We start from the raw sequence: 14460 nt of genomic DNA, 5'->3' as shown, positions 1-14460 counted from the left end.
TGCATTATTTTCTTTCCAATAAATTAAATGCTTTCCAAACCAAGATCATCTTGTAATATACAAATTAATGGATCTCATCTTAACAAAAAAAATTGAAATGCTCTATATTTAACATCTAAAAAAATACTAACCTGATTAAGAATTTCATAGTGTACTAAAAAATTCAAGATATTTTTAAGACATAAAACTTAAGCACTTACCATTGGGGTTAAATAAACGACAGCTTTTTAGAGAGGTTTCATAACCTACTACTAATTCTTCTATGATTGCCACCTAGAGTATAAACACACAAACATACTTTAATAGAAAAAAATGCATGGCTACTTATCTGGTGAAAAATGTCTTATTATTAAAGGACTAAAGAAAAATTCCAATACACACCCCTCCCTTTATGAGTCTTTTAATTTCTGGATAAAAATCTGAAAATAAATAAATACTTGTGAAAGTATGTATCTTAAGATATAAGGCACTAAAATTTTAGTTGTAGATTCATTTTCTCTGCTAGAAAATAAGGCATTAACTGAAGCAAAAATTAAGGAAGAGTTGGACAGAGGCAATGTTGTGTATAATTCATATCTTAATTTTTTATCACAAAGCACATGAAGAACAGCATAGCTAACTTTTTTCTCTTTTTATTAAGAATTAACCTGTATAGACAGAGATGGCTCAGTGATTAAAAGGCACTTGTTTGCAAAGACTGACAGCCTGGGTTCAATTCCTTAGCACCCAGGTAAGCCAGATGCATAAAGTGGTACATGCTTCTGGAATTCATTTGCAATAGCAGGAGGCCCTGGCACATACATATTCTCTCAAATACATAAACATAAGTATTTGTAAAATAAAAGATTTAACACAGCCAGGCCTGGTGGAGTGTGCTTTTAATCTCAACACCTGGGAGACAGAGATAGAAAGACCACTGTGAGTTCAAGGCCAGCCTAGGCCTACAGTGAGTTCCAGATCAGCCTGAGCTATAGCAAGACCCTACCTCAAAAAACAAAACAAAACAAAAAGAGTTAGCATGAGGGCTGGAGAGATGGCTTAGCAGTTAAGAGCTTGCCTGTGAAGCCTAAGGATCCCAGTTCGAGGCTCGATTCCCTAGGACCCATGTTAGCCAGATGCACAAGGGGGCACACGCATCTGCACACACATCTGCAGTTAGTTTGCAGTGGCTGGAGGCCCTGGTGCACCCATTCATTCTCTCTCTCTCTCTCTCTCTATCTGCTTCTTTCTCTCTTTGTTCTCTGTCTGTTGTTCTCAAATAAATAAAAATGAACACATAATTTTTATTTATTTATTTACTTATTTATTTATTTAGAGGTAGGGTCTCATTCTAGCCCAGGCTGACCTGGAATTCACTATAGAGTCTAAGGGTGGCCTCAAACTCACAGCAATCCTCCTACCTCTGTCTCCCGAGTGCTGGGATTAAAGGCATGTACCACCACGCCCGGCTCCAAAGAAAATTAAAAAAAAAAAAAAAAAAGAATTAACATGAACAAAACCTTAAAAGAATTAAAAAAAAAAAAAAAAAGAAAAGAAAAGCAACAAGGGCTAGAGAGATGTTTCAGTGGTTAAAGTGCTTGCTGATGCCCCAGGTTCAATTTCCCAGTACCCATGTAATACCAGATATACCAAGTGGTGCATGCACCTATAGTTTGCAGCAGTAAGAGGCCCTGGCGTACCCATTCTTTCTCTCTTCCTCCCTCCCTCCCTCTTTCTCTTTGTGTTTGCAAATAAGCAAATAATTAGGACTAGGGGTTGAAGAGATGGCTCCATGGTTTAAGGTGCTTGCCTGCAAGACCTAGGGCCTTGGTTTAATTCCATATATAAATCTTGACACAAAAAAGCAGAAAAGCAGCAGAAGTATCTGGTTTGCAATGACAAAAGATCCTGGCATACCCATATACTCATATTAGGGCTAGGGACATATCAGTGGTACAGCATTTGCCTAGTAGTCACAAGGCCCCAGTGCGCTGATGCACACACGCACATGCGCGCGCGCGCGCACACGCGCACACACACACACACACACACACACACACCACCCCACTTCCCCGAAGGAAAAAGCCCACAAGAACAAAATGCCATGACCTGGAATGGAGCATATGCCTGGAATCTAGCACATGGGGCGGGGGTGAAAAGGCATGTATGGTGGCTTTAATATGAAATACTCCCATACTCATATGCTTTGAATATAAGTCCCCAGAGGTGGCAATTTGGTAAAGTTGTGGAGCCTCTGGGAGGTGAGCCTTGCTGGAGGCTGACCTTAAGTCTACTAGTACACTCCACTGAGTGCTCACTCTGCCTACTTCTTCCCAGTTGACATAACAAGATACAATGTTCTAGCTGTCTAATCTGACATACATTTCCCACCATAAGGAGGTAGGTGCTCCTTAAAATTGTAAACTGGCCAAAAAAAAAAAAAAGTCAGGCGTGGTAGCACACACTTTTAATCCCAGCACTTAAGAGGCAAAGGTAGGAGGATCAATGTGAGTTCGAGACCACCCTGAGACTACATAGTTAATTCCAGGTCAGCCTGGACCAGCGTGAGGCCGTACCTTGAAAAACAAAACAAAACAAAAACAAAAAAAAACTGTAAGCTGGGCTGAGATGGCTTAGTTGTTAAGATGCTTGCCTGCAAAGCCACAGGACCAAGGTTCAATTCGCCAAGACACACAATTCGCCAAGACACACATAAAAACCAGAAGCATAAGGTGGCACATGCATCTGGAGTTCATTTGCAGTGGCTGGAGGCCCTGGAGTGCCCATTTTCTGTCTTTCTCTCTATCTTCCTGCTTGCCTGCCTGTCTCTCCCTCCCCCCCCTCTCTCTCTCAAGTAAATAAATAAAAATGAAAGAAATTAAAGTTAAAAATCCCCTATAAGTTAAAAATAAGCATTTTCCTTCCATGAGCTGCTTCTGTTTAGGTGTCTTATCCCAGAAATGAGACAATAACTGCTACAGCAGGGGAGTCAAGAGTTCAATCAAGGGCCAGAGATGGCTTAGTGGTTAAGGCGCCCACCTGCAAAGCCAGAAGACCCAGGTTTGACTTCCCAGGACCCACAAAAGCCAGATGCACATGGGGAGAAAAAGGGAAAAATCAGTAAAGCCCATACTTTAGGGCTCTAAACAAGACTGGTAACTATGTGTTATGTACGTTTAATCTGCTCCATCTTTCTGATTCTTTTTGGTTTTTAAATAAAATTATCTATTTATTTGCAAGCAAAGAAAGACAGAGAAGCGAGAGGGATGGAGAAATGGCTTACTGGTTAAGGCGCTTGCCTGCCAAGCCATGTTCTACTCTCCAGGTCCCATGTAAACCACTCCACCCCGAAGGGGGGCGGAAACAAAGAAAGACAGAAAGAAAGAAAGAGAGCAAAAGCCCGGCATAGTAGCACATGGCTTTAATAACAGGCATTTGGGAAGCAGAGGTAGGAGGATCGCAGTGAGTTCGAGGCCACCTTGAGACTACACAGTGAATTCTAGGTCAGCCTGAGCTAGAGTGAGACCCTACCTCAAAAAACCCAAAAAAGAGAAAGGAGAGAGAGGGAGACAGGAAGGGAGGAAAGGAGGAAGAAAGAGGGAGGAGGAGGAAGAGGGAGGAAGTGGAGGAGGAAGAAGAGGGAGGAAGGAAGAAGAGGAGAAGAGGAAAAGGAAGAAGAGGAGTAAGAGGAAGCAGCATGCGAGACAGAGAGAAAGAAAGAATGGGCATGTCAGGGCCTCCAACTGCTGCAAACGAATTCCAGATGTGTGTGCCATTTTGTGCATCAGGTTTTACATGGGTACTGGGGAAATCAAACCCAGATTGTTAGGTTTTGCAGGCAAAAGCCTGAACCACTGAGCAATCCCTCCAGCCCATTCTTTCTGATATTTTTCAATGTTGCTCATTTGTTTTTAACCAAACACTATGACTTGACGCCATCTTTCTTGCTAGGAAATAATTTACATAAAGATGAAAACACTCACTAAAGAAGGTCTTTGAATCTCTTAACACAGGCTAGTTGAAAGCGTAAAATGACTTACTTGGAACAAAAAATTCTTCTGAAAGTATCAAATAGAAATGGAGAAAGATTACCAAACTAAAACTTAGTTTCAGAGCTAGAGAAATGGCTTAGTGGTTACGGTGTTTGCCTGCAAAGCCAAAGGTTCGATTCCCTAGGACCCACATAAACCAGATTCACAAGGTAGCACAAGCATCTGGAGTTCTTCTGCGGTGGCTAGAGGCCCTGGGACACCAATTCTCTCTCTTAAATAAGTGAATAAACAAACAAAATAAATAAATAGCTTACTTTCAAAAAATAAAAACCTTGGGCTGGACAGATAGCTCAGAGGTTAAGGCACTTGCTTGCAAAGCCTAAGGACCAGAGTTCAATTCCCCAGTACCCATGTAAATCCCAGATGCACAAAGATGCATGCATCTGGAGTTCATGGCTGGAGGTCCTGGCATGCCCATTTTCTCCCTCTCTGCTTGCAAATAAAATACTATTGAAAAAATAAAAACCTTGGGCTGGAGAGATGCTCAGCAGTTAAAGGAGCTTGCTCACAAAGCCTGGCAGTTCGGGTTCAATTCCCCAGTACCTACACAAAGCCAGATGCACAAAGTGGTACATGCATCTGGGGTGGCTGGAGGCATCGGTATGCCCTTTCTCTCCCTCCTCTGTCCCTTCTTCTCTCCCCTTGTCTGTCTGTCTGTCTGCTTGCAAATAAGTAAATGAATTAAATAAAAACTTTAAAAACCCATCCATGAGCTCGGTGTAGTGGTGTACGCCTTTAATCCCAGCACTCAGGAGGCAGAGGTAGGAGGATTCCCATGAGCTCAAGAACAACCAGGGCTACTAAGTGAGTACCAGGTCAACCTAGAGTACAGTAAATCCTTTTACCTTGAAAGTATTCCCCCATCCCCCAAATTCTCATCACCAATTCTCATGCAGACAATCCAACAACTCAAGACAACTCAAGAGGTCACAAAAATACACACAGAAGAAGGAAAGAAACTAGCAGGGTAGAAGAGATTCTGTGGGAGTGGGAAAGGTATAAGAGATGGAAATGGGTTGTATGTGTGCATATATGTAACGTCCATTATATACATGTATAAAATTGTTTTAAAAAGCCAGCATGGTGGTGCATGCCTTTAATTCCAGTACTTGGGAAGCGGAGGTAGGAGGATTGCTGTGAGTTCAAGGCTAGCCTAAGACTACTGAGTGAATTCCAGGCTAACCACAGCCAGAGTAAGACCTACCTCAACAAACAGGGGGGAAAAAAAAATGATAGAAAGAAAGAAAATTGTTTGAAAAATAGATTTTAGGCCAGGTGTGGTGGCACAAGCCTTTAATCCAAGCACTCGGGAGGTAGAGGTAGGAGGATCACCATGAGTTCGAGGCCACCCTGAGACTACATAGTGAATTCCAGGTCAGTCAAGACTAGAGTGAGACCCTACCTCAAACAACCCCCTCCCCCCAAAAAAGGAAATTAGATTTTAGCCAGGTGTTGTGGCGCATGCCTTTAATCCCAGCACTTGGCAGGCAGAGGCAGGAAGATCGCCATGAGTTCAAGATCACCCTGAGACTACACAGTGAATTCCAGATCAGCCTGAGCTAAAGTAAGATCCTACCTCGAAAAAAAAAAAAAAAAAAATTATATTAAGATTTTAGATTATAAAACAGTCACTTCTGATGTCTGGGGAATTGAACTCAGATCTTGCAGCAAATGTCTTAACCACTAAGCCATCTCTCTGGCCCTTTCAATTCCAACTTCTAACAATAAAAAGGAATTTGAGAGAGTGTTGGACCTTTTCATAACACACAGACTCATTAAGGTATAAGCTGAAACGATGGAAAGAAACAAACCTGTTAGAAAGAGCTTAAAAAGAAAAGTGTATAAAGGAAAAAGAGGCATGGGAACATTTAGACTGCAAGCTGTGAAACCTAGCACCAGATGCACAGAACATGCACAGGATCATCAAGAATCGGTGATTCCAAACAAGGAGCAAGGACGTAAGTCAAAAGAAAGCACTGTATTTTACTTTACCTTTTCTTTATCTTTGTATAAGGACCTCAAAGTATTGAAGACTGGTGGACAACCCTTGCTGAAATTCATCCTTAGAAACTTATCCAAACATTCCTTAAACTTTTCACCTTGGAAGAGAAAAATTCTGTTGGCTTACATTTACCCAGGCAGCTTTAAGAATGTAAACATTAGCCTTAACATACATATCCGTTAATCAGAGTCATAGTAAAAATCACCCTTTTCCCTTACTCTCACTTACCAGATAAAAAGTTCAATGGCAGCCTTCTTGGCACCAGTCCCCTGGGATATTTCGTCCAGGCCTCTTCATATATTTTTAGCCGTTCTAACATACTAGCTGTAAACAAAGAACAGTTCTCTTTATACATAAATATAAACTGTGTATTTTTCTGCCATGTTACGACTTTCTCTGATTAAAAATTAAAATTTTTCATAATACCTATAACCATAAAACCTTTTTTTTTTTTTTTTTTTTGGGTTTTTCGAGGTAGGGTCTCACTCTGGTCCAGGCTGACCTGGAATTAACTCTGTCATTTCAGGGTGGCCTTGAACTCATGGCAATCCTCCTATCTCTGCCTCCCGAGTGCTGGGATTAAAGGCGTGTGCCACCACACCCGGCACATAAAACAATTCTTTATCAAATTCAGATTTTGGTTGGCTTTCAAAGTCTCAGGATTTCAGTTCTAAACAAGGGCTGGCACTGTTTCTGTATGGTGGGCTTCTCTACTACTTAGCTTCTCCCTCTAAGTCTCCTAACTCTTCTCCTTGGATTATCTGGAGCTTTTGGATTCCCCCACCCCATCTTCCAATTCTCTAGATTGTATATTTTTTCCCTCTTATCCTCAGTGTCAATGTTAAAGCTTTCCCCAGTTTAACCTTCCATTTCATTCATTTTTCCTTTCCTCTCCTGTGGCTTCTATTCTTATCAGTCTTTTAAGATGTTTATGTCAGTACATTTTCACTTCTCAGGTCCCTAATCAGTACTATGTTGGTAATATCCATGTTTAGTGGTTACAATTTCCTCCTAGATTCCACCATTATCTCCTTTGATGCTGGAATAATTGTTTAAGGATCTTTGCTACAAAATAATTTCCAGCAAGGTTTCTCTTATATGTATCAACATAAGGAATGGCTCCCTTACAGCCTTGAGAAATGGATCCAAACCAGATCATTTGGTTGATACTTTTCAATGGTGTTGCAACATTTGGTTCTTGCTTATCTGTGCCTAATAGTATGTTTGGGGAATCTGGTGTTTAGTCTTCCCAGCCTGCAGTTTAAATGCTGCTTGCTTCTTCCTTGTGTTTTGTCTTTTTTGTTTCTGCTTATACCTTAATGAGTCAGTGGATGACATAAAAGGTGTATTTCTCCTGCCTATTTGTTTCTAGGCCTATCCTCGCAAATGGACTCCATTTACCTAAGAGAACAATGAGAGATGAAAACAACCCCTCTCTCACAAAAGAGCAGTGCTGCTTGTATTCATGCAACCCTGGAAGGCTGGTGTGCAGCCACAACCTACCAGAGTGATGCTTGCTCTCTTCCTTTATGGCAATATCTCCAATTCAGTCAGGGGATTTAAATTTCCCTTTTGTGTTTTTAAAGCTTCTAAGTAGTGGGGATATTTTTGAATTTTTTGTTCATTATTTACTTATTTATTTGAGAGCGACAGACACACAGAGAAAGGCAGATAGATAGATACATAGACAAACACGGGGGGGGGGGGGGGAGAAAATGGGCGCGCCAGGGCCTCCAGCCACTTCAAACGAACTCCAGACCCATGCAGCCCCTGTGCATCTGTCTAACATGGGTCCTGGGGAATCGAGCCTCGAACCAGGGTCCTTAGGCTTCACAGGCAAGCGTTTAACCGCTAAGCCATCTCTCCAGCCCAGTGGGGATTCTTTTATTAAGTGATTTCTGAAATCTTACTTTCAATTTTCTCTATCAACTTCTAGTTGAATCTGCCACATGGAATGTGTAAGTATACACTGCACTTCTGTATTTAGATTATGAAATCGTTGATTACTGCTATTGGTAATTTGGCTAAAACAAAATCTCAATATGTAAAGACTGGCCTTGAATTCAATATTCTTCTGTCTCAGCATCCTAAATGCTGGGATTAAAGGCATGGACTGCAAGGCCCAGCATGATTTTGAACTTTTTTTTTTTTTTTTTGGTTTTTCAAGGTAGGGTCTCAAGCCCAGGCTGACCTGGAATTCACTGTCAGCCACAGGCTGGCCTCAAAGTCTGGGCAATCCACCTACCTCTGCCTCCCAAGTGCTGGGATTAAAGGCATACGCCACCACGCCCAGCTCTTCCTGAACCAATTCTTTAGTACTTTTCTAGCTTTGTTTTGCAATGAGTTAATAAAATGTACATTAACAACAGAAGTAATTGAAACTTAGTAAGTATTTAACAATACTACCTGGCTTCATTGCTTTTTCTAAGCCTTTGTAATAGGCCCAGTTTTCAGGATTTCTCTCTTGTAATCCTGTATAAACATCAGCAGCATCTTCCAAACGACATAATTGCAACAGAAGTTCCCCTAGAAAAAAAAATAATAATAATAATATTTGAGGAAAAAATTCAGCCCAAATTTCCCTTAGAAGCTTCACTAGGGAATGTTGGTATGTGGCTAGAGGTAAGTTTTCACTCCCTTATCATGCTAAATTACTATCTCTTTTTCTGACGTTCACATTATCTTAGTGAGTCATCCTATTACAGCCTTAATTTATCCAGGGATCTGCCCAACTCTGCCACATTCCCTTGCACACTGTCACTTTCTAAAAATTAATGACACAATTTCATTTCCTAACCTTATGATCACTTCAGCTATAAAGCAATTCTATACAGCAAGCCACCACTCAATCACACTCAAAACTATCTAGTCTTTACCTCATTTTCTTTCAACAATCAAATAAGCATATTGTATTGAGATTAACTTTCCTGCTTTCTTCTTCTTTTTCCTTTTTTTTTTGGTCTTACCCAACCCTTACTTCAAACTCCAAGAAAAACCAATCTCTTGCCGGGCGTGGTGACACACACCTTTAATCCCAGCACTCAGGAGGCAGAAGCTGGAGGACTGCCGCAAGTTTGAGGCTACCCTGAGACTACAGGGTGAATTCCAGGTCAGCCTGGGTTAGAGTGAGACCCTACCTCAAAAAAAAAAAAAAAAAAAAATCTCTTTTCTTCAGGCCAATAATCAAGACACATTATCTTGTCCTAGCTAGAACACCAGTCACATCCCTGAATAGCATTAGCAGTTCCAAGTATTAAAATTAGTGTTCCCTTTGGCAGCACACATATGAAAACTGGAACAAAATTAATCTCAAGCCTAGGACTTGTTTACTCATCAATTTTAATGCTTGGATTATTCCAACTGTTGTTTGCTATACATTTTTTCATGAACAGAAGAAAATCAAAAAAGACACATAGATACAGTGGTTTCAATAGAAATATATGAATTCCACAGTCCTACATTTAAAACACCACTCAAGATTTCTACATTCTTATCAGCTTCCATTCACCAGAAGTTCTGTTTTCAAACACCATTTTACCTCTGCCCTTTGGCTTGCAACAAGTAAGCTAAATGAACAAATGCTAAGAACTTCTGTAATAGTAACTTGCATATTTCAGATGGGATAACCAATAAATTCTTAGAACTATGAAATAGGTTAGTATTGTTTTCATCATTTTTAAGCAAACAGAATTTAAGTAACTTGCCAAGGGTCTTTCAGAGATTATTTATAAGACCTCGTGTTTTCAGCCCACTAATACACAGAAGCACTGAATCATTTAAGTAATTACTTCTCCTATCACAATACTTCCATAAATGAATCCAAATCTTGTTTCTTGTCCTTCTAGTATTCATGGTCTATTTTTCTTAAAGAAATTCAGATTAGGCCAGGCATGGAGGCTCACATCTTTAGCCTGCAATCCCAGCATTTGGGAAGCTTAGGTCGGAGGATCACCATGAGTTTGAAGCCAGCCTGAGTTACAGAGTGAATTACAGGTTAGCCTAAACTAGAGTGAAACCCTACCTCAAAAATAAAAAATAATAATAATAAAAAAAAACATTTTAAACGACCTGGACATGGTGGCACATACTTTTAATCCCAGCACTTAGGAAGCCAAGGAAGGAGGACTGCTGTGAGTTCAAGGCCATCCTGAGGCAACATAGTGAATTACAGGACAACCTGGTCTAGAACAAAACCCTACCTCAAAAACCCAAAAAAGATAAAGAACTTCAGATTAACCATAAAAACACCTAGGAATGGCCTCTGTGGTTAGTTGGTTGGTGGGGTGTGTGTGTATGTTTGTGTTTGAAGTAGGGTTTTATGCTTGGCTTTAGAACCTGTGCTAGTCTGAAACATATAGACCAGGCTAACCTCAACTCTTAGCTCTGCCATAGTCTCTTAAGTACTGGGATTACAGGAACATACCCCACATCCAGCCTCTGTATTTCAGTAAAGGCTAACTTATCAATATATTACCAGTAGTAAGTCTGACACACATTATTAATACTATGGTTTTGCTAATAAGCTGCTTCTAAGACATATAATCAATACTGTTTTATGAAATAAGATAAATGCTTTCTGTCTTTTGTTTGAAACAGTGTCTCACACTAGCCCAGACTGACCTGGAACTCAATCTGCAGTACAGGCTGGCCTCCGACTCACAGCAATCCTCCTACCTCAGCCTCCCAAGTGCTGGAATTAAAGGTGTGCAACACCTGCTTTCTGTGTTTGGTTCCAATATCCTGTTGTACTGAGGAGTTTAAGAACAACCAAGAGAAAACAGCACATCCACTTTTCTTTTTTCTTGTTTCTAGGGTGTTTTTTGTTGTTGTTTTAAAGCAGGTATCACTCTAACCCAGGCTGACCTGGAACTCATTCTGTAGCCACTATCCTCAAAGTCATGAGATTCTCCTACCCCAGCTTCCCAGTGCCAGAATTACAGATGTGTGCCTCCATGTCTGGCCACAACGCCCTTTCAAAACTACAACAGCTGAAGAGGTGACTCAGAGATTAAAAGTGCTTGCTTGCAAGCCTGATCCACTCCCCATATAAAGCCTGATGCACAATGTGGCAAACGTGTCTGTAGTTTGTTTACATTGGCACAAGGCCCTTGCATACCCATTCTATCTACATTTATCTCTCTCTCTCCCCCCCTTGTGAAGAATGAATGAATGAATGAATGAATAAATAAATACATAAAGCGAACTCCAGATGCATGCGCCCCCTTGTGCATCTGACTTACGTAGGTCCTGAAGAATTGAACCGGGATCCTTTGGCTTCACAGGCAAATGCCTTAACTGCTAAGCCATCTCTACAGGACATTTTTTTTTTTTTAATAAACCAACAACACAAGCAAAAACAAATATAAAAGCTTTACCGAGTTATTTTGCTTGCAATATTCTCTTCTATCAACAATATCCATGGTGTACTGTATATTTCCCCCACCTAGTCACTGTGCATGAACAACAGTTTCCATCATCACAAGACTGATTTTGTGACTGTCATCAGTAATTATGAACTCCCAGACTGGCATTTGATATAATTAAAAATTACAATGACATTCTTTTAAAATACCTTTGGTTTCTTCTACAGCAAGTTTATCACAAATCTGCTTTTCATAGGTACAAAGATGTTCCAAAGCTTCTCTATAGAGACCTGCTTCTCGAAGAACTTGATTCTGATATAAAAGAAGTTCACTATATTCATAATCCACTTTATCAGGGGATGTCTGTATATGGATATAAAAAATACTAACAGTAAAAATTGCGTTTTCCTATTAGAAATCATTTACACACTCAAAACCAAGGTAAAAAGATAACATCTAGTTGATAAAACTTATTTTTTTTAATTTCTAAATATTATTCTATGAAGAAATTATGTAAGGCATCAGCTCTTAACAATTACTCAAAATAATCTGTAAGTCTTTATACACAATAAATAAATAGGAAGGATGGAAAGCTCCCAACAGTAGAATATAAAGAGACACAGAAAGGAATGACAGGAATCAGAGAATCCTTATTTTGCAGCTACCACAGTAACAGCTGAGACAGGCAAGAATCACAACTAACAAACACTAAAACCTGGTTAGGTAGTTTGGTCATAGGTTGTGTATAAGTGGAAAGAGAAAAAAACATTTAAGTTTATAGTTGGAAATACCACCATAACCTAGCAATCAAAATGAACACATACAGCCGGGTATGGTGGTACATGCCTTTAGTGCCAGCACAAGTGAGCCAGCCATGGTGGCACATGCCTTTAATTCCACCACTTGGAAGGCAGAAGAATGCCATGAGTTCAAAGCCACCCTGACTGAGAATACAGAGTGAATTCCAGGTCAGCCTGAGTTAGAGTGAAACCCTACCTAGAAAAACAACAACAAAAGTATGAGTCTAACAATAAAGAAATGACAAACAAATATCAACTGAGGGGTAGTTTCTAAAGTATTACCACATACTCTACAGAAAATATCCATTTTATGAAATACAAATAAAGTCTTTAAAATTGTCTCAGATTAGGCCAGGCTTGGTGGCACACACCTTTAATCCCCAGGACTCTAGAGACAGAGCTAGGAGGGTCGCTATGGGTTCAATGCCAGCTTGGAATTACAGAGTAAGTTCCAGGTCAGCCTGGGCTAAAGTGTGACCCTACCTTGAAAAAAACAAAACAACTGTCTCAGGTTAAGAGACTAAGAAATTAGAACTACAGTGCTGGAGAGATGGGTCAGAGGCTAAGGGTGCTTGCCTGCAAAGCCTGACAGTCAGGGTAAAGCCATGTAGCACAAGTAGGAAGATTGCAAAGTGTGGTGGTTTGAATGGATGTCCCCCAGTTGATTCAGGAGTTTACTAAAAGCTTATAATTTAGTTGGGTGTGGTGGCACACACCTTTGACACAAGCACTCGGGAGGCAGAGGTAGGAGGATCACCATGAGTTCAAGGACACCCTGAGACTGCACAGTTAACCCAGGTCAGCATGGGCTAGAGTGAGACTCTACCTCGAAAGAAACAGACCAGCCGGGCGTGGTGGTGCATGCCTTTAATCCCAGCACTTGGGAGGCAGAGGCAGAGGTAGGAGGACCACCGTGAGTTCGAGGCCACCCTGAAACTCCCTCCATAGTGAATTCCAGGTCATCCTAAGCCAGCATAAGAAACTACCTTGAAAAACCAAAAAAAGAAAAAGAAAAAGTTTGTAATTTAGAGTTCTAGCCACCTGTCTAGAGGTGTCACTGTGGGCAGGTCCTCAGATACAGCCCTAAGGTATGGGAATGTATTTGGAGTTCTAGTCTAAAGATATTCAAAGTGCTAGAGCTTTGCAGGGGTTCCTGAAGTGGGCTTGCTTGCTTTTTGGTAGTGGCTTCTCTCTCTCAAATGGGCCAACCTCTTCAGTCATTATGAAACGTCCCCTGGATCTGTAAGTGTAAAGTAAATCCCTTCTTCCTCCCATAAACTGTGTCTGGTCTAGACGTTCATCCCAGCAGCGTGAGGCTATCTGCTACACCATGAGTTCAAGGGTAGACTGGGGACCACAGAGTGAAATCCAGGTGGGCATGGGAGACCCTACCTTGAAAAAAACAAAAAACAAGAAAGAAACAAGAACTACATTCATGGTATGCTTCCAAAACTAGACACTGGAATGGGGTGTGGAGTTTGCTAGAAGGGATAAAATAGTAACTGTTGAATACCCACTACAGCTGAGGCAGTAACAGTTTTAAGTCTCTACAATACCACCCAGTATGTACTACAGAGTTATTCTTAGGGCATATACTCTGGAACACTTAAAATATTAAGTAAGAAAATTTTATACAATATACTTATACAAACTATAAAGTATATGTACCAAATATTTACCATTAAGTAACATAAGAAACTCCTGAATTAAGATCTTTGTAAACTCTTGCAACTTTTATTTAAGTCTAAAATTATTTCCAAGTAAAAAGTTTAGCTAGATTATATATAAACTTCTAATTATGCTTAGAATTGAACCTAATAAAGTGGCTTGTTATTACCTGCTGTGTTTTCCTAAATTCTTCTAAAATCTTTGCTGCCATCTCATAATCTTCTAGTAAATGATAAGCAATAGCATAGCCAATCCATGACGCTCTCTGTGCAGGCCGAAGCTGTAGTAACTGATACCTCGTTTCCTTTAAGGGGAAAAAACTTGGCTCTTAGGTTTACAGTTCAAGCAAACACTCCTACAAAAGAAAACATCTAGCCCTGAGTTCAATCCCAAGTTCCCTAAGAAAATTTTAAAAAGTCACTTTAATTTCCCTTATAAGTATTCATTTTGTAACATGGTGGCAACCCACGAAAGCCAGATGCACAAAGCAGCACATGCAGCTGGAGTTTGTATGCAGTGGCTAGAGGTCCCGGCATGCCTGTTCACTGTCTTTCTCCCAGCTTGCAAATAAACAAATAAAGCATTTTTTAAAAAAA

General features: G+C 40.3%; 1 protein-coding gene across 2 annotated transcripts in view; it reads right to left on the bottom strand.

The window, feature by feature from the left end:
- The window catches only part of Naa15 (N-alpha-acetyltransferase 15, NatA auxiliary subunit), a 102682-nt gene that overhangs the window by 39922 nt on the left and 48300 nt on the right, over positions 1 to 14460 (bottom strand). For both annotated transcript variants that reach the window (XM_045131120.1, XM_045131121.1), the window contains exons 5-10: positions 14034 to 14168; positions 11606 to 11759; positions 8440 to 8559; positions 6262 to 6357; positions 6024 to 6130; positions 201 to 273 (exon numbers count right to left, since the gene is read on the bottom strand). In XM_045131120.1, the coding sequence (XP_044987055.1) occupies positions 201 to 273; positions 6024 to 6130; positions 6262 to 6357; positions 8440 to 8559; positions 11606 to 11759; positions 14034 to 14168 (685 nt within the window). The remainder of the gene's footprint in view (positions 1 to 200; positions 274 to 6023; positions 6131 to 6261; positions 6358 to 8439; positions 8560 to 11605; positions 11760 to 14033; positions 14169 to 14460) is intronic.

This window comes from Jaculus jaculus, chromosome 12, assembly GCF_020740685.1.
Source record: "Jaculus jaculus isolate mJacJac1 chromosome 12, mJacJac1.mat.Y.cur, whole genome shotgun sequence".
Lineage (NCBI taxonomy): Eukaryota > Metazoa > Chordata > Mammalia > Rodentia > Dipodidae > Jaculus > Jaculus jaculus.
Note: the sequence above shows the minus strand (reverse complement) of the source record. Positions and strands in the feature narration are given on the sequence as shown.